Source organism: Coturnix japonica, chromosome 3 (assembly GCF_054131305.1).
Source record: "Coturnix japonica strain WE chromosome 3, WE-NBRP24, whole genome shotgun sequence".
NCBI lineage: Eukaryota > Metazoa > Chordata > Aves > Galliformes > Phasianidae > Coturnix > Coturnix japonica.
In genome coordinates this window covers 33,698,153-33,724,905 of record NC_140665.1, presented here as the reverse complement: position 1 = coordinate 33,724,905, position 26,753 = coordinate 33,698,153, and the positions used below count along the sequence as shown (strand labels likewise).

General features: G+C 37.5%; 1 protein-coding gene across 2 annotated transcripts in view; it reads right to left on the bottom strand.

Annotated features, from left to right (window-relative positions):
- Nucleotides 1–26,753, bottom strand: part of SMYD3 (SET and MYND domain containing 3) — a 326,891-nt gene that overhangs the window by 37,794 nt on the left and 262,344 nt on the right. For both annotated transcript variants that reach the window (XM_015857596.3, XM_085543319.1), the window contains 3 exons: nucleotides 23,921–24,031; nucleotides 7,627–7,714; nucleotides 4,077–4,251 (listed from right to left, as the gene is read on the bottom strand). In XM_015857596.3, coding sequence (XP_015713082.2) covers nucleotides 4,077–4,251; nucleotides 7,627–7,714; nucleotides 23,921–24,031 — 374 coding nt within the window. The remainder of the gene's footprint in view (nucleotides 1–4,076; nucleotides 4,252–7,626; nucleotides 7,715–23,920; nucleotides 24,032–26,753) is intronic.

Sequence of the window (26,753 nt, the reverse complement as noted above, 5' to 3'; positions counted from 1 at the left end):
AGAGGTATGCTTACTGCTGATCTTTTATGATAAAGACACTGAACTTTGGTCACTGAATGGCTCCTATCTATAGGTTCAGACACCTGCCTGCCATGCACTAGTCCCCAAGGGACCTCCCATAACCAAGGTGCCAATTGGTGCTGGGTCTAGACCTTAACCCTTAAGCATCAGCATCCCCCAGTGGTTCTATCCATCACTGCAGCTCATTTGAGAACGGGTGTTTTTTTTTCTAGGTATCCCAACAGTCAACATACAAGTAAATTCAAGAAAGGTGCCTCAGAACCAGCCAGTACTTGGGAGTCCTCTCCGCTCAGTAAATGAACTATATAACACAGACAAAGTGGGATGTATCGATTAGAAAACACAGACATGTAAGATCGAGGATTTTTAAAAAGAGTGAGGGAAATTAGACAACAAAAATCAGGTTCATTATTACACCTCATTTGAAGAATTAAAAATGGCTCTCAACCTTGAGAGCCAGATTATTAGGTTCTACAGCCACTTTGGGCTTTCTTTTTTTTAATTACAAAATCATGACTCATGAAAAAGATACGATAGCAAACATTCATTTTTAATCTACCATCTGATAGAAATTCTTAGACTTAGAAACTACTTGCCATCGTATCTATTGAAATAGAATTCTAAATCAAAAATTGCTGACTGACATTTCATTTACACAATGAGAATTCAACTATGTTCTTAAATATATCCTGGGACCTGTTCTAACCTACCATATAGGATTTGTTCTGGGAAGTACAAAGTACTATGCAGTAAGCATATCCTGGTCATGGCCCTTTGCAAAATAATCTGAATTTGTGCTGATTGGGACTGCCTTCCCTGTTCCCTGAAACACCTCAGTCACTGAAAAAAGGTCAGCTTAGGGAATACTGCAGAATGATGCTGGAAGGGATGAAGCACAGTAGAAGAAAAGCAGACAAAGGATGCACACCTAATATGATGCTCACATCTCCCCAGCTCCCTCCTGCCAAGAAGCAGAACAGCCATATCAGCACAAGCCCTGCATTGCAGCTGATTCAGCAGAGGGAGGATGGAGGCGGGGAAGCATGCAGGAAAACAGAGGTGCATCAGAATCTCACCACACCTGATGCCACAAGTGCCCAGAGAGGAAGCACAGCTTCATCTCATCCACTCTGCTTTCTAAATAAAAAAGGCCCACAGTATCATCTAGCCCCTTCTATCTCTGGTTCTTATAATACAACAGCTGAGGACACCTAGTAGAGTTTATAACAGATGCATACTGCCACTGTTTCCAGTGCAAACACTGAGTACTTGATGAAAAGGGAAAAAGGAAAACAATAAAAACCCCAAGCCAAATGCCCAGAACATATGTGCCTTCTTTGCAATTGGAGGGCCAAACACTGGGCTCCTTCCCCAGAGGTGAGGGAAGTATGATGAGGGCAGTATCTCTGAATCAAAGCCTTCATGAGCAGCAGTCAGCCCAGAGTGTGAATGTGCTGAGGCATGACAAACCCATGCAACACCTCTTGCTGATACTCAGTTATTCTGTGCTCAGAAGATTTTTGAAAGGAAGTTTATTTTTACAAGCTGCTGAGTGCTGACTCTGATGTGGGGCAGCTTTCACTTACACAAATGCCTCAGATTTAGTTAAGGCTCTTAGACAGACAGCAATTACTGAGACATTTACAAGTAAAGCTGTGTAGACACACCTGGCTTAGATTATTCAGTGAAAGTACATCTTGTAACAAATAATGGACAGCTATGGTTCAGCACAAGAGGAGGCATCTTTTCATTTTGAGAGCCACCATCTCTCCCTTCCTTTGGAAGCCTTACAAATATTTGAGAGTTCTTAAACAACGCTCCTTGGCAAATGCCATTCTCACTACCTAAAACTCAGGGGTCAGCATTCACTGTGACAAATCAGCTTTATGCAACTCAGCCATCCATTTAGCCACCAGTTGCATGAAGTGATGATTCATAAAAAAATGCATTGCAATTCAGTGCATTACACAGCACTGAAAATTAATCCCGCTGCTAAAGAAATGGAAAATGCACAGTAAACACATTACCAGAAATTAAAATTGTTTTCGACCAATTCTCTTGAGCCTTTAAGGTTGTAACAATGATCTCCTATTTATATGGACTGCTAGAAATCTCAGGTGATTCCCTGCAGAGAGCACCATGAATATGTTTTCCAGAGCTGAGAAAAGAAAAATAGAGAGCCATAATGGAACTGCAGGAGCAGCCAAGCAGTAGATTGATACAACAGGAAAAATTCAATGCATCCCCAAAGATTTCCTAGGATTTGCTCTCCTGCTGCTTAGGGCGCAATTTGTTGTAATGAGAAACCAAGGATTTTGTTTCAGGTGTGTCAGAGCTTATCATGATGACTATAAGGTATATATAAAAAAAAAACAACAAGTGAAAATCACTCTTAAATAAGCTTCTGGATGAAGGGAGAATAAGGGTAAGTTCTTTAAGTTACATAAAAAGGTCAAGTACCTCGTGCAAACATTGTTTCCTAAGAGATACTAATTGAATAAAGTCAAAACCTTCACATCCAATCTCCTGCATTAAACCACATGAAAACTACAGTATGATTCAGTAAGCAAAACAGAGAAAGCTTTATTACATGACCTGGTAAAATTGCTCTTGGTCTCCCCGTAATCTTTGCTCACTGTAAAAAAATCCTCGATGTTCAGATGTGAAGAACCGAGTTAATGAATTATAAAACAAAACCCAAGAGAGAGCACTGAAACGGAAGGCTGCTCTGCTCAGCCAGAGCTGGCAAAGGGGAAAGGCCGGCAGCAAACATGTCCTCCTACAGTAATGCACCAGCTCTGTTCAGAGGGCTAAATGGGACGCGTGTGATGTGAACTTCACCCAAAATAAATGTAAGAATTTGTTGGCACTCCTGCCCACCTATATGAGAGATAACAGTGACTACGAACACATAGGCTGTGGTTGGACTTGATGATCTTTGAGGTCTTTTCCAACCTGGGTAATTCTATGATTCTATGATCACGTCTCTGCAGTACTGGTGTAGCAAAGACCACACAGATTTCTCATGATCTACATTATGGTGAAAGCTCTGAAATGCTGCATTGTTTCTCAGCTGTTGCCCAGAATTTTATACAGAAACAGGCTTCCAGATGAAATTTCCTCAGGCAAAACATTGCATGCTGATGGCAGCCTGGTTTGATTACAGAATCTATAAAACCTGAAACGCTGATATTCACAGCAGCATATATTGGTGTACATGGTGCCGCAGAATCTAAGTGAAGAAAGGGATGATCTAACAAATACCTTCCACAGTAGGAACATTCATGCATGAATGACACTGTATCCAGATATTCAGCTCAGGTTTATCATCTAGTTACAAACAACCCAGATATCCAGAACCAAAGACTTTCAAAACATAGCTTTCAAAACAGGGCAAACACAGACTACTGCAGGTAAAACAGCTCCAGGCTCCAATCAATTTCAAGATCTATCACGTGAAGTAGAATCTTCTGCAGCATCTTTGAATTCCAAAGAAAGACCATCAGACTCAGAAACTACCCCAGCACACAGTATAGGATCAAGTACTGACAAGGTCTTGGCCCCTTGCAGTTATCAGAATTAGGTAGAGAGGCTTTTTCACTTTGAGCTGAAACTTCATTTTACAAGATTAAACTTTTTTTTTTTCCCCCCCCCTGCAAATTCTCTGTACAGAACGTACTGAGAATAAACATTCCAGCCAGCACTGTCGCCCAGCCTTAACACAGCTCAGCATATCTGATATCCTCACACAGTGTGGTCTGAATCAGAAAGTCAGCTTCTGATCAGAGTGGTGGGGGAGCACCTGAACACAGACAACACCAAGGAGTTGAGAATGAGTTATTAGAGCTCCTAGAGCTCATTTTATTTACTCTTAGCCTGACTACGCAAGCAGAATGGAACTTCTGCTTCATATATTTATCTGGAAAGCAAGGCAAGATTTATAGCAAGAAGTAAAAACCACTGAGCAGCATCTAGTCAGCATCTTACCCTGTAATGAGACACTCCCCAACACACACTTATAGCTGGAAAACAGACAAACCCGCTGCAGCTCTTACCTGTATGGTCCAAGTGTCTTGCTGCCATAACACAAAGCTTGTTCCCAGGCTTCAAGGTTAATACAGGCATCCATGGCACAGTCCAGCAGTTTCAGCTGATAGATGTTTGTATCTGGAATACGACTGGTATGGCTGCTCAAGAGATGTTGGCATTTTGCTAGAACCTTTTCCCATTCTGTTATTGGCCATAGTTAAGGAAATATCCTTAAAGCAAAAACCCAGATCCTAAATGTTGTTAAAAAGGAGTGGGAGCTACGGGGTATTAAGATAAAAAAGCTGCCATCATTTCAGACTGCTTCCATTCTTGAAAACATACTTGAACTTCTGAGTGGTAGTTTAGGTAACTGTGCTTTGTTTGCACTTAGAAAAACAACTCATAAAAAGAGCAGAATTTCAGCAATAAGAGGTAAAAGTCAAAATTACAAGATACTTTAATAGGTAGCAAACTAAAATTCAGTTACTTTTGCTTTAGCTTTTGAAGAATCCTTATTTACTGAAGTTATTCCTTCAAATCTTACACCCAATAGCAAGAATCCATGGAAATATGTCTTGAAAAAATGTTTCAGGAACTAAAATAAGAAAATTAATTTTCTGTGTATTAAAATAATTTCAAATTCTCATAAATTAGAACCTTTCTTGCAATTAATATTATTTTTCCTCCTTGAAACAGTTGCAAGAAGCACTGATTTTCTTTTTTTGTTTTTTCCCCCATGTATTGCTGCATGTTTCCTGCACTGGAAATAAAAAGAATCATCGTTCTGATGTCTGAGCACAGCTCGTGTTTAGGGACCTAGGCAGTGAAGATGATTTTCATATCTAATGCTACAGGAAGATTTTTGTGTTTGGCAGAGAGGAAGAGTGAGCTGGGGATCGAATTCGTATCAGTTGGAAGTGCCTTATCAGAAATCACTTCTTTTTATTATATTCTAAACTGGTTTAGCTTCTCAGTGGACTGGCTTCTTCACTCTTTGACCACAGTTAAACACTGATCTTCCAAGATTTTAAATGGGTACTGTCATCTGGGACTTTATGGGAGTCTCAGAATGCAAGCAGTCTAAACACTAAAAACTGTTACCATACACAAGTGTAACAAATTAAACAAATAAGCAAGAATTACAGCAAGAGAAGTAACAGCACTGCTTGTATCAGAGTCCTTTCTACACAATCAACTCAAGGACGTTCAGCAATTATCTTCCTGACATTACCGCAAATGTTATTCACGCCAATCCAGCAATGGATGTAAACACACAATGATAACCCTATGACAAAGTAATTAGTCCTTCCTGAACATGGGAATATTTACATACTTAAATTTAAGAACGTGACCACTATGTGTCTGGGCCAGATTTATAGCATGGTTGTTACAAGGCTAAACCAATTATTTGTGAATTGCTCTCATGCCCTTGGATTGAAGGAACTGTAAAGAAAGGAATGTGTTAATATAAAATTGCACCTTAACCTTTATATCTCTCACCAACATTAATGTACTCTCTACAACTGAGTAAGGACAGACAAACAGAAGAATAAGGGATATTATTTCTACTTGATACAATTATTATGAACTTTTTTTTTTTGTAAAAGGTGTGAAGCACTGACATTCCTGAATGATTACCATTTTAGCTGATGTGCAGTCTTGCTCTGCTTTCATTTCTCATTATGTTGCATTGTTCATTCACTTGTATCTAATAGCAAAAGCGTTATATCACAAAACCTACTGGGAACAAATTTTCAGGTACATAAATTGCAAACTAGAAAATCCACTACCAACTGTACCAACTGCTCTGGGACAAAAGGGTGAGCTGTCGATCTTACATCTAGTCCTAAGACTGGAGAAGCAGCTTTCAAGCAACTCTGCTGCTGCTGAGCAGCACACAATAATCCCCCTGCACTTGCCTTTAATATCCCAATTTTTGCGCTTAAACAATTGTCAGAGACAATTTTAAGCACATGCATTGGCTTCTGTTTTCTTAACTGCAAATTAAGCATTGCAACACTCTATCAGTAACTCAGATTTTGGAAGTCACTACCTTTCTAAAGTGTAGAAACTATTCATTTAATTTGTTAAAGCAAAAACAACCCAAAAAACGAAAAACAAACATTTGCAGAAACGAATCACTACGTGGTTCAGTCAGCAAAGAAGGTTTCTGTTCATTCTTGGCAAGTGGACCAATGTCAAGCTCCTTCCTCATGCACTGTGCCCACTAAGGTATGACAATTAGCAGTGGAACAGCACTGTGCTGCAGTGGAATAGATGACATTTCAAATTTGCCACATCTGAGAACAGAAACTGAACAGACAACTGTGGCACAACTTTTCAACCAGTCCTGACAGCTTTTACTATGGTGTGTTTGATGCATCTGTAAATATTAGTTAAATGAGCAATACTAAAGATCCTAGCAAAATTCAGTAAGTGCAATTTCTGCTGCAATTAAATACAAGGACATTAAACTGCAGAGTATTTTGGCTTCTTATCAGTTAGCATCAAAATCATTTAAGCCTCACGTTGTATATTTGTGATTTAAAGTCCAGGTTAAAACATGGGACCTAGACCACAGTTGAAGATCTTGTTCATTGTTGCCCATCTCAAGTCAGTTGCTAAAAAGAAACTTAAACTGGTTTCTAGACTTTATGAGTGTAGCTGAGATGAGCATTTCCCTTAGAAACAGTCCTTTTGCTAGAAGACTGAGTATGTCTGGAATGGAGAGAAAATTATTCATTTATGGTCACAGAAAAGAAATCACATTTCCAGTTTGGAATACCACTGCACAATATTGTTCTTTACATTGACGAAACAGAGTACTGAAAGATGTCATTCTCTCTGGCTCCAGAGATAACTCAGGGTTCAGAAAACAGCAAGACACCTTTCTACAATGTAGTGGAATTCATGGTCAGTGAAATTCCACCAAAGAGATGAAGATGACAAATGGATCAACACAGACAAATTCTTCCAGAAAAAATTCTCCCCTTCTACTTGTTGTTTTTGGACTTTGCTGTTCACTGGAGTTTTAGCTGAACTGAATGCATACATGATGTCTATTAGGCTCCAATCCTGTTATTACATTTGATTTGCTTAATTATCACTTATTGTTATGTAAGTTATTGCAACGATTCAGTAATTTTTGCAGTGACCCTGACTATGATTATGCCTTTGTTATTGTCATCGCTATGCAAGGAATGAGAATCTGGATTGTTCACCATGGGCATGATGGGACAAACAACATTTCAGTTTGAGTTTTATTCCATTTAGAAATGGATTTATATGAAGACTGTGATGGTAGAAGTCTAAGTCTGAGCCAAATTATACCTTCTCCACCCCAGATACCTGCTACCCCTGCCATGAAGCAGTTCCATTCCAAGAAATCAGAGAGTCCGCTATTACTAGCACAACTGGAAACATTACATGGTTTATGTGTACTCACATCAAGTAAATTAAAATTCTTTTTAAAACAACATAAACATTTAGGGGAGAAATCTCTAAAGATTAACTGCTTTACCTTATGATTGTGTTCACAACAGAATGATGAACTGTTGCATATCACTGAAAGGATACCTTCTTTTGATTTTGGATATTTCACCTCATTTACAGCATCTCTGACTTCCTTCCAGGCAGCCTCTTCACCTGCCAATTTCTTAGCATCCTGGTTAAAAAGAAGGAAGTATTTTATTAGAAAAGCAGCAAATGAGAGGGTGCAATCATGATAAAAAGTAATCTAAAATAAAAATAAAAACAAAACACACTGACAAAAGCAAATTTGAAGAATTTAATCACTTTTTTTTTTTTCTGGAAAAACACAAAAATTCACTTTATTTTCATACTTAGCCAGTGTTTGTAAGCAAAGGAGAAGATAGGAAGGAAAATGAATGCAGAAATGGAAACATCAAATACTCCAACCAGGTGCTAGGTTTACAAGAGCTATGATCACACAAGAAAGAGAACCTGTGGCATGTGACTTTTTCCTACAAAACACATTGAGAAAATCAATTTCTCTCAAAAACCTGATACCTAATTCTTCACAGACTCTTAACTACACTGTAGTAGGTATTAGCAAATAATTTTTACCACATTCTGATTATTGAGACTTCACAAGCAGAGGAAGGCTATGTTTGCAAGCATGAGCTTACAGGAAATGTCTACAACTCAGAAAAAACTGAACTTTGGTTTTGTTTTATAATTCATTGTTATTTATTCCTTATTCCACCCGATTATATAAACAGTTACATTTTCCTATCACTTTGTTATAAAGAAGGCAAAAATGATTAATGGTTACAGCAGAAATGGAAACAGTTTCTCTTCCAGCTCTCTAGCAGGGACTAACTGCACCTCAGGCAAACCACTTGGAACAAATTTATTAAAGCATCCTACAGACACAGCTAAGCATCTTGAGGGATTTCCAAAAGCATCTAGATACTCAATTTCCATTGCTATAAGCACTTAAATAACTTTAAAAATGTGGCTTCTAAGACATTGCAGTTCATTATCTCTCTCTCCTTACAAAAGGCTCTGCTACTCTCGAAAGACTTTTTAAAGTGTAAATTCAGGACTATTTTAAATACAGTTCTGAAAGATCAGCCTTCAGCAGGGATGGAGGCCTGGAGATTAATAGAGAACACACGTTAGAATCTAACCAAGCACTGTGTAACTAACAGATGCTCACTGTTGATCAGAGGACTGCCTCTATTTATTAAAAAGCTTGCAATTTGTATCTGTCTAGAAAAGCATAATTTTCATACTCCACTGCTCCTTATTTACCTTGAATTCAAAGCAGAAAATACTTGTAGTATGAATCAGAACCCACTTTCTCATTCAATTTGCAGTTTTGTTCTTCCAAGTACTTCATAAAACCCCAGACCTCTGTGTATTCCTGGGAGGATTAAATTAAGACTGGTATCAGCTGCCCCACATATCTGTAGGACACAAATTACAAGGTGGGAAGCCTTACCTCAATGCATTTGGCATGTGTACTTCCCACACAATCAATTCTCTGATCAAATGCTCATCTGGAAATAAATCTGCACATAGCTGAATTTACCACCAGAAGAACGTTAAGGTGAATGTTAGGAGAAGCAAGCATATGTTGTGGAAATGTTGTCAGTACAGTTAATGGACATAACTAGCTCTGTTTCTGCCCTGCAAGAGACCTACACTGACCTGTTAGCTTTAGCATAACCTCTCCCAGTTTTTGAGGGAATATGTCCATTTCTAAGCTCAGCTTGTTAACACGTAGCAATCTGATTCTAACATGCCTTTGTAGGTAAGTGCAGTTCACTGGTAGATTTAAAAGACAAATCTAGATATTAATAACAATGTCCATGAAATATAGAATTTAAGGAGCTACGTGGAAAATAAAAATTCATTTAAGTCCAAATACAATTCTCTGTGTTTCTGTAGCATGTAGTAAGTTTAACAAATAAAAACTCAGAAACAAGGAAAATGAGATGGATTTGTAAATCAAAGAAAGAAACCTATGCAACAAGTCACAGGCCAATGACTGATATGAAGCACCATTAGGATTTGATTTGCTCTCTGTGGGACTGATGGATGAGTCAAGTTAAAGCAGTCACTGACAACTTTTCAGTTGCTTTGCTTTTTGTTCTAGAATTTCATTAACAACACAAAGAAGTCCAAGGTCGGAGTTTCCTCTAACCTTTACACTAGAGCATAGGAAAAAGTAATCACAGGCTTTAAAAATATCAGGTAGAGAATAAGGACTGACTGTTGGTCAAATAATCTCAAAACCCTCTCTGGATTCATGGTCTTTATCCCTTTTGTAAGACACTTCAGGATGGAAGGAGCTGGGCACCCAGCCCAGCCCTGGGAAGGATTAAGTCACAAGTTTCAAAGAGATATTTTGTTTTCAAGTAGAGGCATTTTCGGGACTGGCTTACATAAGAAAAAGCAAAGACCCTGTCAGCTGGCCCTTTTACATCTTGCCTGTTCTTCATCAGATATTCATACATCAAAGTTTTGTCCTCTCCTGAATGCTCTTGTTCAAGGCACAGTGGCTGCTTCCAAACAGGCAGCCAGGTAAGAGCTGCAAGGCCACCAGAAAGGTCTTCCACTGAGAACACTTCTGCCCTCCACACTAAATGACAATGGCTTCTTCTGGACATAAAATCTGTGAGTAAATAATTATAATCCAGTGAGGCAGCAGCACGTAATTCTGCTTCTCCTCTCTTTTTGTGGTGGCTTTAAAAAAGTCTGTATAAGGAAACTTCATGAAACATAATATTTTAACTGTTTAAAAGCTACCTCAAATATCTGAGCATTTCACAATAAAAAGCCGACCACAACTTTGTAATTTGCTTAATTTAAAAAAAAAAAAAAAAAGTTATGATTTGCTTATTTTCTACAAATTCAAAGTATCAAGTACAGATGTGAACCTGAAAGAAGAATTTTGACCAACCTAATGGGTTAAAAATTGATGAGGTTTTCTCAGGTTTTGTTTGAAGAAGGTTTCTGAAGAGCTCAGACATTTAAATAATGGCATGACATTTTAAAGTAGACCCTTAGTACATTATGCTCTGAAAGCATAAACAACAACTTTCCAATTCTATTCAATAGTGCAGCAACTACTGACACCATGTTTGTAGTAAACACATTAACTCAGTGTTTTAGACCTGGTGTCAAGAGGAAATCATTACATGATTCACATGTGCTGTGTTTAACAGAATCCTAAATCTTCACCCAGTTTCAGTCTTGAAAATGACTTTGTTGAGAACTATGCGAATGTGAAAGTGTCAGTGCACAGTGCTGGCCAAAATGAACTGTCATGATCAAGATTCACCTGTGATATAAGTCTCAAAAGCTCCCCTATTCTCCCCCATGAAAAGAAATGCCAAATGCCAGTTCAACAATCCTGCTCAAGTTGACCTCACCAAAAGCTGAGCTGGTAAAAGAGAAGGCCTCATATTCTTTGCCATACAGCCCTGAATAGGGTGGCTGTGATATGTAGCGATTCAAAGGCTACTCCACAGAAAAAAACAGTGTTGTGTTCCCAGTAAGACAGTCATGAGGGGGTGAGCCCTACTTCAGAACAAAATGAATTTGTACATTTTATTTTAGAATTCTGAAAGTAAAACAAGACACATTGTGGCTGCATGCCATACTGCAACTGTGAGGTACATTGTTCAGTATTAGGCAGCTGCATTACCTCACATCATTGATAATGGTTGTTCATATAGCACTTATCTTCATGGATTACAGACTCTGGTGTCTGGAAAGGCAAAAGAACTGAGGCTAGTAATACTCCAAATTGTACTCAAATATTTAACAGCCCTTCACACCATTCCCATTTAAGGATTCCACATAGTCATATAGGTCAAGATGAAAGTTTCCCCACACCCTGCATACAGTCAGTGGAAAGAAAACAAGTACATTCAGATAGTTGCACGAACATCCTTCCCCTAACATTGTTTAACTTAGCTACACGCTATGTTTCCCTGGCAACTTAAAATGAAGAATCAAAAACTACAGTGGGAAATTTATTACAATGACGTGCTTTTAAGAAAGAGAAAATAAAGATCAGCATCCATCTCAAGAAGCTTAATCAAACAAAATGAAATGGGACTAAGATAAATTTATCCCAGCAACACCTTGGAGTTAATCAAGTTTTAAAGTACAGATTTAGAGAGGAGCAAATAGAATAACAACTCTCTCTCTCATACTCTACTCTTATTCACCGAAACCCATTTCTACTCATTTCTGCAATTCTTTTAGATGCACAAACATTTTTTAAATTGCATTTTCAAAGACCTAAAGTATCTAAATACTTTGTGTTACGGGGGAAGTAAAACAACATCCCTCTTCTTTCTGATCCCCCTGCTTGTAATCCAATCTTAGCCTTCTCGAACACAGCAGAATACAGCATTTTTCATTTCTGTTCAGATACCCATGCTGAGATTCATCTGACCAAATGTCAGACTACTTTTCTATACAACAGAGAAAGAGACGCACTCTCAGAGTGCAACTTGCGTTGTTCTAAAGCAAAGTGCTAAAATGCATAGGTCACTTTGAAAGTAAGGTCTCCTATTTATTTCCATGGAAACAAAAACAGATACAAAGAGCACAATAACTCTATTTGGTAGAGCAAATTCTCAGCTGCAAAACACTGTTTCTCAACGCAGTCACCACCATTAGCTAGCCTGCATGCTGTGCCCATAAAAACGGGCACCAGCAGAGGTGGCCCACTGTAGCTGTTCACCTCTGCTGAAATGCACTGCCCAACCCCTCACTTCACTCACATCCACCACTTGGGCTCCATAAACACTCAGTAAGCGTAGGTGAATGGCAGTGGGTGCCATTTTTTCCACATAGAGGAAAACCCTTTTGCTTCATATATACTTCCATATCAGACGCCATTCTGTCAGACTGCCCCTCTGCTGCCATCACACAGCAACAATGTGTAATGGAATATTGGTAGGACGGTTCAGCCTCTACTTCCATACCACCAACATCTGCCTCTGACATTATCTGCCAACATAATAAAATATGACGCATTACTTTCTGAGCAGTCATCACACATCTGCTGAATAGCAGTCAGAGCATCCTTTTTTCTCCATTTTACCCATAACAGAAAGCAAGAGTAGCTAGCTCAGATGCTCTATAGCTGTACAAGATTTGGTGACATACATCATACTTTTAGAACTCCATTTCAGATGTGGGACTTGTATACTACCTTTACAATGGTGGCATAATTTATTTCAAGGTCTAATTTACTAAGTAATTCCAGTTACTCTGTGTGATTTACCTGTCCTCATAGATGTTTATTATTCTATCAGTCTTTGTCAACCACAAATACAACCAGCAATGATTTTGCAATTACTTTCAATTCATTCACGAAAATGCTGGATACTGTAGAAACAAGGTCATTATGGACTCACTCTCTTGTTACCTGGTAAGCATTATATATAACTGATGATTATGGTGATTTAATGTTCAAGTGTGGTGTCAGAACAATCATTAGAGTGTATATGTATGAAATCCTATAATAATAATAAAAAAAAAGGACATCAAAAAAGGCTGCAAGCTTTTCACTAGTCTTGAATCTCACAGCCCACCTCATTTTTTTCAATACTGAAGACACTCACAAATCAAGTGTTACTAAGAAATATCTTCTGTTTTATATTCACTCTTTGTAACAAAAATCTAAGCTGCACTACAGGCAGTAGTATTTCTTTTCTCAAAAAGCAGCATACTAGTAGGATATCAGGTTACTTAGTCATGACTGTACAAGGGCTATCCCAGCTCTTTTCATTGCCTTTTCTCCAAACTGTTTAACAAAACCCTTGTGGGACATCCAATTTAGTAGGTCCCCACCACTGGAGTCCCTGTGGGATGACTGGTTCCTTGCAAGTCCAGGACCCCAGTGCCTATGATGGAAGCTGATGGACCAAGCTTTGTTGTTTGTAACAGCGCTGCTATTATGAACTTTCTAATTTCAGATGCTTAGAGCTTCTGACCAAAAAATTCCACCCATGTTGCATAAGTTACAAGCAGAAACAAAAATACATTAGACCATGAGAAGAGTAATAAATGGAAGTTCACTACAACTCATAAAAGTCACAGGATGGGAGGAAGGGAGGAAAATGAAAGTATTAACAGTTTTGCATTGGAGAAACAGGGTCTTAACGCCAGATCACCTGAAATTTCTTGGTGCATTTGTAATTCCACTGTAATTTCTATTATCAGTCCAAAAACTCGCATGGGTAATTTGGTTACCTGAGGAATGATACTGTAAAGTAAACAATTGCTTGACACAACCTGTTCTCAGCACCTTTCTAGTTGGTCGTTATTCTTATTCAATAATACTGACTTTTTTTTTATTAATTGTCATAAAAAATAGGAAATTGGCTATATCCCAAAGCATGAAGAGGATATCATCTAATATGACATAATGTTGTGGAGACTAATATAACACCTTTGAATAATTTTTAGGGTCTTTATTTACTGTTTGAAAGTCTACTATGCAGTTGGCTCCTGGCAGTATCTGACTGCTATTATTACAAACTGATATGTCTCAGCAACCAGTGGTGATCAGCCACAGCAAACAGAGGTAGCCTAGTTTCTAAAATATGTATAGAACATCAGACATCTTGACTCATGTGTAAGAAACCTGCTGAAAAATATTAATTAGTGATACTTCAATATTGGACTTTCAATTGTCTAAAACAGTCCACAGTATTAGTAATGTATTTCTCTGTCACCTGAGAAGTACTCTCCACCATTTCACTCGGAGCTTAGAGAACAGATCTACTATTCTCCTAAAATATTTTTCTCATTCCAATGGATGAGTTTTATCCCTCAGAAAGGCCTGGAATCTCAGCAGCTCAATTTTTAATATTTCTTTTGCAGGTGAGGGTTTGGGTTGGGGAAAAAAAACTTACTTTGCATTCTGAACACATAACCCTACCTTCATTAATGAAATGTCCTAAGTAACACAGCTTCACAGCATGTTTCTTCCCTATAACAAACGTCTATGTCCAAACTACCCTGTTATTAAGGTAGTTGCTGGAATCACATCAAAAGCTTTCAAAGCTCAGTAAGACTCTTTGTGCCTGATTCAATGATTCAACCCTAATATACAGAGACATTTTGAAAGTAAAGATCTAGTTGTCCAGACATTGTCAAAGAAACAGCAGAAACTTTAGTCTATGACCAACTCTTGTTGGCCCTAAAACATTTTCTTATCATTTCTAAAGCAATATGATGCAGCAGCACTTTTCACTTAATGTTTGTGGTTAGGTAATCTTGTACAGTTGTGATGTACTATTCTAAAACACTCCTCAGTTGAAAACACTGTTTGCTATGTAATCAACAGCTTGAGTAATACAATTTACTGAGCAATCTTGTGGAAAATAACAGGAGATCTTGCAGTGGTTCAACAATTTACACATTCCTCTGCTGTAACTCACATGGCCAGAGTGAATTCAGCCTTTTCAGGCTTGCTGCCTTTTACACACACACACACACACACACACACACACAAGCACAACGTTCCTGTTCATGCCTAGACTGAATTCACAAATGCAAACATTTGTAATTACTACTTCAATTACCACATTATTGTGATATTAATGAAATTATTGGCAAGAAATTGATCCGGCACATCGCTTACCACAGCAATTTTTCACTCCAAAGCAGCCTGTTGTATCTTTACAATCTCAAAAGTTATAGACTTCCTTGCTATTCACATGAGCTCATCCTTGCTTTGGTAGACCTTAGAGGATACTAAGTAAGGACTGGAATTTAGGCACCGAAAGAACTGTTCTTACCTTTGTCTATCTACTGGCAAGATATCTGATATAAGCAACAACACTTTAGCATTGTTTTAGTTACTGCTAAGTATAGTTAGCAAATGACTGACCCATATCTCACAATCTGAAAATAACTTTTTAACTACATTTCATTTTCATTGTAATGTTTGCTACATGCTTATTGCAAAAAAAAAAAAAAAAAAAAAAAAAAAAAAAAAAAAAGGAAAATCATTGAGCCAATAAAACTGCATGCTATTACAAGTTAACTTAGAAAACTGTTGCCAAAGAACCTGTTTCTACCTTGTTTCTTCTCTACGTTGTTGTGATTCAGAATGTTTGTTACGCTTACTGTTTATGTCTTGGTTTGGTGCTTAAAAAGTAATGTTTCCTATGTGGTTATGTGTTTAGTCACTCATTCCTTCACAGAAAAGGATTTAGACTACATCCGTGTAACTGATGAAAAATAGGTATTTTCACTCACTTTCTTTTCCTTTCTTTTTAAAATTCGTATCCCAGTAGTTACACAACATGTGTAGGAAATTAAAGCTACTGCATACCTATTATTAAAAACTACTGCATTTTTTTAAAACTAAAAACGACTGCATTTCTATTATAACATCTATTTCATGGGACTTATGAAGATCAATAACAACATTCTTCTGCTAAATGTAACCAATGCTTTCCACTGTCATTTAAAATTATCTAAAAACAAAATGGTTTATGGAAATAATTGATTTGCCAAGTGTTCTTGCAAATGGCTGACTCAGATTCCTTTTTGTTCTGTCCAGAAACTAAAAAAATATATATCTGAAACCATCTCTACCTACTTCCAACTTCTATTTGTCACAGGAAATTGGAAATTTTATCCTCTTTCTGGGAACACTGAGAGATTAAGAGTTCAGAGGCTCTTGACTTCTACATCTTGTAAAGACAAAATGTCTTGTGTTTCTCGCCCTCTGCCAGAGGGTCCACAGAAACATGAATATATAGTAATAATATCAAATTGAAAGAAGAGATGCGCTGATTTTTAATAAGTACAAGAAAAGAAAAAGTTAGAGAGACATTTCAGTTTTGTAAAAAGCAACAAAACATTCCAGAGAAAACATCTTAAACAGTTCTACAGAGCTGAGATGAAAGAGACTGATAAACAAATCAAGAAAGAGCAAAAAAGCATCCCCTAGGTCCTACTGATATTAGAAAGCACCTTTGCATGTTAACATACACAAGCTATTATAGCATCCTCATTGAAAGAGAACTCAAGGTTTGTCTTAACAGAGGACTTTTAGGAATTCAAATGAGATAAAACAGTTTTCAATTTGCTCCCTTCAAAGCACAACATCTCTCCACCACATTCTTGAGCTGTAATGCATTGTCCAGTAACACTACATTAACAGTATAATTAACTTGACCAAAATTAATTTCCCATATGAAGTATCACATGCAGAAACTTTAGAAATAATAATTTGATGTTTCTATCCAGGAAAATGTGTTCACAATATGATTTGCCTGATTTCATAGAATCATAAAATGGTTTGGGTTGGGAGACACATGGAACATCATCTAGTTCCAGTTTCCCTCTAGACACCTCCCTCTAGACCAGGTTGCTCAAAGTCCCATCCAGCCTGGCCTTGAATGCTTCCAGGGAGGAGGCATCCACAACCTCACTGGGCAACCTGTTCCAGTGTCTTACCACCCCCACAGTAAAAAAATTCTTTCTAATATCTAGTCTAAATCTACCCTCTTCCAGTTTAAAGACATTTCTCCTTCTCCTGCCTTTACATGCCTTTATAAAAAGTCCCTCCCCAGCCTTCCGGTAGGCTCCCTTCAGGTACTGGAAGGCTGCTGTAAGGTCCTCCCAAAGCATTCTCTTCTCCAGGTTAAAGAGCCCGAGATCTCTCATCCTGTCCTCACAGAGGAGTTGCTCCAGCCCTCTGATCTTATTTGTGGCCCTTGTCTGATTTAGTTTTATGTTATAAATTACTGCTGTTTCTCTCAGCATATTCCATCTTCTTTATGCTTATTTTAAAGTTCTTATCCAGAATGAAACTTTTCGTATTTCTGTTTATCTTCCAAGTAGAGATGAAAGAGGGAATGCTAGATGAATGATACCAAAAAAAAGAAACCCTAATAATAATTAGTTCTTATGACAGTTCCAAATAAGCTGGGCATTTGAAAAGGAGAACAGTAGTTGGGCACTTAAATGTGGATGCTGCAGCGCGTAGCAGCAATGGGAGCAGATTCCCTTCCCTTGGCAAAAGAATATTTCTGCTTAAGACATCTGACAGAAAATTTATATTTCCACTTAAATGGTTGTGTGTGAAAAGAATGAGGTTCTGCTCCCCTCAGATGAGCAGAAAGCTGGACTCTTTGGCACTCCAAGTCTCTAACTCTTATGTTGGCTCCAAGCACAAAACTGTTGGCCCAAATTGATTCTCATTTCTCTATTGAGAGTGCCCCAAAAAAGAAAGGACTCTGCAGTATCTTTTCCATGACCTTTGACAACCCAAGCAAGCAAGCTGACTGCTGCCAAGTCATGACCAGAGCACAATGAGACAGTCCTGAAGCAACCAGGAACGATAAGTTGTCACGGAAAAATGATCACAGACCATTTGTCACTGTCTGACATTGTTTGTGGGACTGCCTTTTGATAGGGAAAAAATTACATTGCTGAAAGATGGAAGAAGCCTCAGAAGTTGTGCATGAAATGTTAAGAGACTGAAGAGAAAATGCCTTTGTTAACAAACAAGAGAGTCCAGAAACTGTTGCCTTGGTTTTCAGTGGCATTTTTGGCACTAGAAAAAAACCAAACTGTTGGTCCTTGGCTGTTATGAAGCACATCCCAAGAAAGTAAGACCCCTGAAAGAGAACGGAAGACTGTTAGACTGATGGATTTCAGGACATGATCCAGGGTTTACTTCATTACGAAATGTCTTGCCAGAATGAAGGAACAGTTAATCAGCCAACCACCTATGGAAAGAATTAACATTGTGTCTTAGTGGGCAGCTAATTACTGCCACTGGTGATACTAATGTTTAGCTGAAAGGGTGGGTGGGTGAAATATGATAGAGCTGATTTGACATCCAGATGTAGCTTGCTTTAAAGGCAGTTCAAGTGGTAAACAAATGAAAAGATGAGGAATGAACAGAGTATTTATAAAATAAGGTATCATAAACAACTATCTTTTGCTAGCAGGTCTATTAAACCAGCTTTTTGTTGGAACAAAGCCCTGATCTTTTTTTTTTTTTTTTTTTTTTCAACATACCCTTAAATAGTTCAACATGAAATAAAGGTAAAAAGCCATATTCAAATTACTCTCAGAAACCTCGTCGACAAGTCAACCATGGACATACGATCTACAACAAATTTGAATGAGTTAAAGGACCATTTACATTTAATAAGAATCATAAGCTACTGTTTCATTATTTCTCAGGATAGTAAAAAACAACAACAACAACAACAAAAAACCAAAACAACCCCACAACAATGAAAAAAATCTAGTAGTTTCAGGAGCTTCTTCAGTGCTTTTGTAAAAGAGCTGGTGAGTGCATGGAAGGGCAATACCAACTAAAGAATTGCAGGTCACACTTTCATATGGAAGCAGATGGTTTGGCTACTGTTCAGATGACCTAATTCTGAGAATCTTGAAGTTGGAAAATAGACTTGTGATATTCTGTACCAAAACTCAGAGCGCAACATGACTGAATACTAAGCAGAGCAATAAACTGATTAAAGGAATAAAGTACTTACTGGCATTATGTTATTATTAGCTTTGGCAAGTATAAAACACTGGCCAAACGTAAAAATGATTCAAATTCATTGCTTTTGACCTTGTAATAAATAAAAGCTTTCGAAAAACCAAGCTAGACAGAAATACTAAATCCTGGCTCCCGTGGAGAAAGACAACTCATAGTGAAGTCATTCTATATGCACAAATCTCCTGTAAATCCATGGCTGGAAAGGTGAACAATACTCTGGCTCATGACTCTGGAAAAAAAACATTCTCCTTTTAAAATGTTTGTCATCAGTGTAATCCCATCTTTAATTGTAATTAATGTAAGAGGTTTTTATGTGCCAGAAGTTCAGCTTTTAGGAAGTAATACACTTCAAAATTACAGTGGAGATTGATCTAAAAATGTCTGGAGTAAATAGTAATGTATAAAGCTGTCAGAGATACAATGAAGACATTATAGCAACAAAAACTTGAAATACTGAGAGCCAGAAAACATTTTGTGAGTGACTTCAATAGAGGTCGTCTTTCTCACTCTTTTTAGTTCCTGAATTGTTTCTCACCTCCAGCCACAATCAAGTAAAAATATTGGATAGATTCACAGCTAGTAACATTTAATTGGGCAGTAACTTTACTGTCAAAAGGATCATCTCAATCTTAACCAGTTCACACTGCTGTGTTAACACATGCTTCTCTTCCCATGTTAAATCAGTAACCACTTGACTAGTTGCTGAAATAAACTGGCTAGCATTATGGTATGGTGTTCTAGAATTAAAGTGAAGCCAACACTGGGACCCAGGCACCAAAAATTATTTGAGATCCACAGCTAATCTAATCACTACTGTTCACCTTCCATGTCTTCTCATCCTTGATGACAACTATGAACCTGCATTTGCCTATGACTGTCCTGGTGGTGGGACAGCCAAACAGAAAAAAATGCTTAAACTCACCATGAATCTCTTTGAAGAGCAGTGACCAAAGAGGAAAGCTAGCTCATACAGCATGCAGTGCCAGGCCATCTGCACAGACATAGTCCTCTCCACTTGTTCTAGTACTGTGTCTGCTTACAATGAGTGAGCCAGTGTATCTCAACAACAGTTGAGCAGGATCCCTGTGACTGGGGTGTTGTATAAGTATACTTGAAAATGCAGACTTTGACATATAACAGTCTGAGATACAAACAATTGTGCAAAAGAACTGTAATTGGGAAGCAAATAGAGACGAAAGCTGATAATTCTGTGATTCTGTGAAAGCTACACTGTATAAAGCCTCCATGACTTACCATAATGACAAAGGGATTATGAACGTTAAAGCCACTGATGGTGTTAGAGGGAATTTTGCTATTTTATATAGCTATTGTATAAAATATTACATGTATCCACATTAAATGTAAATAAGAAATAAAGACTATTTCTCCACAGATAAGATGCATCTTAAATCATAGCTTACCTGAAATCTAAGATGTCAGAAAAAGCCCTGGCAAAATCACATCAACTAGTGCAACAGCGCACTTTGGAATGCTACTCTTCTTTACATACATAGTTAAACCACACAAATGTAATACTATGTAACCACAATCCCAGTTTAATCAATTTTAGCTCAAATAACAGTGAAGAAGCAGCAACATTGGCTGTATTATAAATGTATCTATAGTAGCAACCAGAGACAAATTATTTGAAGTGTAACCTATGCAGCTGAAACTGCACTCTGCCATGCAGAGCTAGTGAGACATGTAATCATAAGATTCTTGTTTTTGTGGAATAATGTAATATATCTCACCTAACTTTATCTGTTTAAAGAGTGGGTTTTTGCTTGAAGGCTTTCTTTAACCTCTCAAAGCTATTCCAGTATATGCCTATTGCAACAGAGCATGAATGAGTTGCTTGTCTCTTCTTTGGATATAAGGAAGAACTCTTTAGAAAATATACCAGATGAGATGCTGCAAAGACACTTGCAAAGTATCTAGAAAAATATGCATAAATAAGCAGGTGTATAATCTTTATATGCTCTTTAATGTATATTTCCCCTGGGATTCTCAGGATCACTTTCAAATGATTATAAAAGATGTAGGGGGGAAAAAGGGGGGATAAAATGAAAAGGATTTCACTTTACTGTAAATAAATCTGTACTTCTCAAGAGTGATTTGTCAACTTTCCCTAGTCTCTAGTAGATACTCAGCAGCTTGCAGAGATACTCTGCAAGACTAGAACTTGGGAGCAGCAAGAAAACATAATCTCTGTAAGTGTTAAAACTAGAAATGTAGGGAGTTCTAAGGAGATAAGTACAACTGGAGAAAGGAGGAAGGCAGGAAAAAAAAAAAAAAGAAAGAAAAGAAAAAGAAAAAAAAAAAAAAAGAAAAAGGAGGGAAAAACAAGAAAACCAGCAAGAACTTGAAGGTGTAAGGCATTACTAAGGAAACTAGAACTTGCATTGCTTATAATGAAGACTTCTGAACTAGATTGCTGTTTGACTAAGCCCATTGTGTTAACAATGTGTCATGGGGTTATCTAGATCAATCTATGTCTGTGACAGCGGGGGCAGTAGGCCTGTGGGCCCCCTGGACCCCAACAAATGGGAAGGGAAAAGGGAAAGGGGAGATGGGAGCTGGGCTCAAGGAAACAAACAGAGCAGCAGCAACGATCTAAGGAGGAAAACTTATTTCACTATGATATGGGAATACAAGATAACACAATATAATACAATCTAATTGAAATTTAGGCTAATGAATCAAGTAAAATAAGAGAGAGGGGGGGAGAGAGAGAGAGGCTTCCAAAGACTGAGAAGCCTACTTTGGAAATGAAGGCTTGGAAGCACACCCACACATTCACATTCACTACACACCCCATTCTGTAATGTCAAAGAACAGAATTTCCCAAAAAATTTTCTCTTCCACTGTACCTACAGTTCTGCATGTCTCCCAGCTTATCATCAGAGCCTGAGATCAGTGGTAGAAATGTACCTGTTTCCAATTCAGTCATGAAAAGCATAATAACAGTAATATTTCTGTTGCATTGAAAAGAAATGATGTACTATGAAGATTGCTGGAGTTTATATCTAATGATCCTATACTGAAATGAAGAACAAAGAAGACTTTTTCTTAGATATCAATAATGTTGAGATAAGTTTCCTAGCTCTTTAAAGATGTCTTTACATGGTAACAGTGAGGAAAGCTTAAAGAACTTCAGAATGCAATCAGAAGGACCTTTCCCTCACAGGGAATTTTCCCAAAAGATTTAAAAAAAATAAAAAAATAAAAAAAATAAAAAATTTATTGGAGATGAATTCAAACCACAGTTAAAAAACACTCAAAGTGAAAAAAAAAAAAAAAAGTCCTTTTAAACTTATTTATGAGGTTATTACTTCTATAAATTTGCATATCAATAACATCAATACAGTATCTGCAAATGTGGTATATTGTGTAATAGTGACTATAAGTGCACTCCAACCTGTGGATCTTGTTTCTTAAAACATGTGACATGCTGAATGGTCTTTATGCCACTTGTCTCCCCTTCCACAGCTGTTAAGTGATCCATAAAAACTCTTTAGCATGTTTATGTTTCTTAATCATCATTGCATCTGTGTTGGGATGTCATTCCCCAAAGCTAATCTGAGATTTCATGGTGGGCGCTTGAATGAGCATCTTTAAATAAAGATAGAGGTCTTTGCTTCCCTTCATTGCCTCCAAATAGCATTGCAGCAATCTTTTTCAGGCACAAAATGCCAGCAACGTCTGCACATGGGCAGGAAGTCATTTAATATTATGTCATAAACCTGAAATTCTTCTTTTGTCTCCTTTTCTGAACTGGCTATCTATGATTCAAATGATATGTTTTGCATTTAATGAGCATACTCTGGCTTGAACAAAATTATACAACTGTCCTACCCCAAACGCTTTTTAAATGCTGTTCTTGAACTAATTTTTAATCTTTTTGCCATACAGCAATTACTTTGTGAATCAAACAGTACTCCTTAGAATCACAATTTCACTGTGACTCACCTGTGTAAATTTCACTGTGGTATGTAACTCAACAAAAGTGTTAATTTCTGAAAATTAGAACAAGTGTATCTATAACTAAGAGAGATAAAGTGAACAAACTGCTGTGAATACATTTTACAGCCTCATTTTACATATTCCGTTTGATCTCACCTCAGCCTTGGAGCCAGAATTATTCTGCTTGGGCTGTCTAAATATGATTAAATCCCAAAAATGATCAATCAAGGCCAGCTTGAACCCTAAGTCCAGTTGAACAAAATTTTATCTACAACAGCTTCTGCACCAAGAACTTCCAAAAGAGAACATAAAAGCTATGAGTAGTTGTGCAAGAAGATTCACCACTCTGGGTGTCACTTAGCTCTGACAATTGCTAAATGTATGTGGTGATTCTTGAGTATTTATTGATGTAGATGCTTGGCAGAGTTTATTTAACATTACTATGAGGATAAACACAGCCTTCCTGTAGCATTAGGCACTCAGTTCCTGTTCTAAAATTACTTCTTCTATAGAAAAAAGATCATCCTTTCCTTTCTCCTTATGGTCATATTAACTCATTTTCAGAGTTCCTTGAATATCAGAATAATCTGAACCACACCTTGGAACTGGAACTGGAAGTGGTTCCTAGCTTCGTGGACAGCAAAAAAATTTAGCAAAAAATTCTTATCATGTGGTCAGTATTCCCTGCCTTCCTTTCCTTCATGGTTGTCTTTTGCAGCAACAGAAACAGAACTGAGGTCAGAAGTTATTTTCTTCTGTATACTGGTAATTCAATTAGTAGCAAAATCTAAGCACCACATAAAGGAAGGGAAAGCGTTGAATGCCCCTGGAAAATTCTGCTTCATTGGCAAGAGATTTCTTTGCTCAACCTACCTTTTCTTGATCCTGGCAGAGGCAACAGTCACATTCAAAGCAATACTGGCGCTTCAGCTGCTTCTGTCGTTCACTGGTGGGCATCAGTGATTCAATATAGCTGACGGTGAGCTGTGAGCAGCAGACAGGAAAACAGGGTTGGTATGTTTTACAGAAATGTCATGTGTAGCTACGGTAACATTTTTTGATACATTTTTCCTGCGTAACATGAAAACTTAACAGGTACAATAGAAAAAGAATGACAACTTTTACAAATATATATTCAATGGAGGAACACCCTTATACACAACGCATGAAATCCTGAAAAATTATAAGAATTTTAATCCTGAAAAAATAATAATAATATTAAAAAAAACCAAAAAAACCCAAAAACATTATTCCAGATTTTCATCCAAAGCTGAAGAAAAAAAAAACCAAACAAACAAACATAAAAGAAAGAATAAAAGAATGGCATTTCAGCAGCTGAAATGTCTGTGAATGATCTCATTTTTTGTCTAGCTTTAAAGCTGAAGTGTGCATGTAACATCCGTATTACACAACTTCTGATTATCTCCAAAAAATTTATCGGAAACTGTTACTTTCTTACAAATACATCTTTTGTGCTATACATGAGCCTGCAGTAAGCTTCTCTTATGTCATCCCTGTCTCCAGGCCCAATGTGATATTTCGCTCGTGATGAAAATATCATAAAAGCATTGCAGTCAGTTATTGAAACTATTGACAAGAAAATGTATTAAAAAAAAAAAAAAAGAAGAAAAAAAAGAAGAAAATGCTTAAATTTGTGCTATTTTAAGCTCCTCATGCTCCATAACAAATTCCAGTGAATTACAGAGAACATGAGAACACTTGTTTGTTCACTTTGACATCTGCCAGAAGGAATTTTTCAAGGCAACCATCTGTAGAGTTCCTCAAATGTTTAAAGTGCTGTGTGGGCACAAACTAATGATAAGGGAAAGAATATAAAGAAATAACAGCCCATCTCAGACCAGCATTCAGAAATAATTGCTACGGAGTGATTACACTGTACACCTTGCCCAATGTGCTTTGAAACACTCCAGAGAGGTCAGAGCTAAAAAATCAGGTCATATTATTTCTTCCTGAGCCGATCCACTTCAACTAATTGGGAGAATTTTCACATGGTTCTCAGTTAAACCATGAGAGTCATCTCAAAGTACTCACAGTACACCAATTTCTACTGATGACTATGAAATCCATTGTTAGAACCTGCATTTTGCAAATTAGCTAGTACTCTAATTAAACAAGCAATTAACAAGCAACTAAAATAATGCCTGCATTTCTTTTTCGTTCTTCATTGCAGTGTGCCCTAATTACTTATTGAAGGAGGACTGTATTAAAACAAGATTACTGAGACAGTCGAGTCAAGCACTTAAAACAAGCATAAGCAGAAAGCCTGTGTAAAAAATATGTGGTAACCTAATTGAAATTGATAGTGTAGTTTATTAAAGAGATAAATTAAGTTACACATATTATCAAAAGTCAGAAAGTTTAAGAATTTTATTAGATTCTTCTTTCTAAATAATGTTCTGCCACAGCCTGTTCATTTCTCAGCTGAGAGAAAAGTAGCAGGTGGAAAGCAGAAGACTGTACTAATCCTTTACACAGAAACATTGGGCATTCCTGAGTGTTCTGTGGGGAATGGGTGGAAATTAATTTGCCTATATCTTTTCCACTCTTTTCTGCCAAGTTTGACCTCTTCTGCCTGTTTTCATTCTCTCCAATCTCTTCCCCTGGACATGAGTATTGTTGTCCAGTCATACTCTTCACACCTAGCAATCTAATCTTGGTTTCCAGCCCTTGGTTCTAGCTCCCTACATAGCACTTATTGGCACAAATGACTGTCTTAAGTCATCCAGACAGTCTCAGATGTGCCCTTCTCCATCCACTGCATGTATCTTACACATTCTGCCCACATTTAATCACTAACTGTTACTATCTCAAATGTACAGTTCTTGTTCTCCTACTCTGGCTTCTCAAAAAACTTTAGCAACCCCACTGAGGATATGTCTTCATTTCTTCCTCTAGAGGGTCCTCCTCTGTATCTTCCCTGGTGTGGTAAGAAAGATCTGTCTCTTCTTTCCTACAAAGCAGTTTCCAGTCAAGCTGTAGGCTTTGTTGTTGTTGCCATGTGTGTTGCAGAAAGGCGGAAAGCAGGAATAAGTTTGAAACCAGTAATTTCTTGTCTTGAAGGCTACTGAAGAGAAGTTGATAGGAACATCACTTAACAACCTGCTCTGGATTAGAACATCTGACAGAGGGAGGAGGACAAAAAGCCACATCACGTTGGTATCTTCTTCTAACATTTTAATGATTTAAGGTTTCTCTTGTCATTGGAAGCCCAAGTCCAAATTCCCAATCCTGCCATAAATGAAAAGAATGTTTGTAGCTGGCAGACTGAAAATACAGTTAGAATATTTAGAAACATGACCAACCTAACGGTGACTAAGTCTACACTAATCATTTAACTGTTTAAACATAAAAAATCTGCATTCAGGTCTCATTCCTACACTTGCTTAAATTTTGGATTAAATGAAGAAATCTCTTCATTAGATGCAAGCCTCATTTAACATGTACATATTCACGATAGACGCCCACTTATCAAAGGTTGCCTTAGTGGTATTTGCATGTGGGATGTGTGGCATTAATTAAAACATTATTTCAGCTGACCAAAGCTTGCCTCTTTATTGCAATGATTATGAAGAATGTAGTAAATCTTTTTCCCCAACCTGAAGAGTACACATTAAATAGCATTTAAGAAGGCAGGGAATTGCTTAACAGCCTTAAGACCTATTGACTCTCATGACCTTCTCCTTGG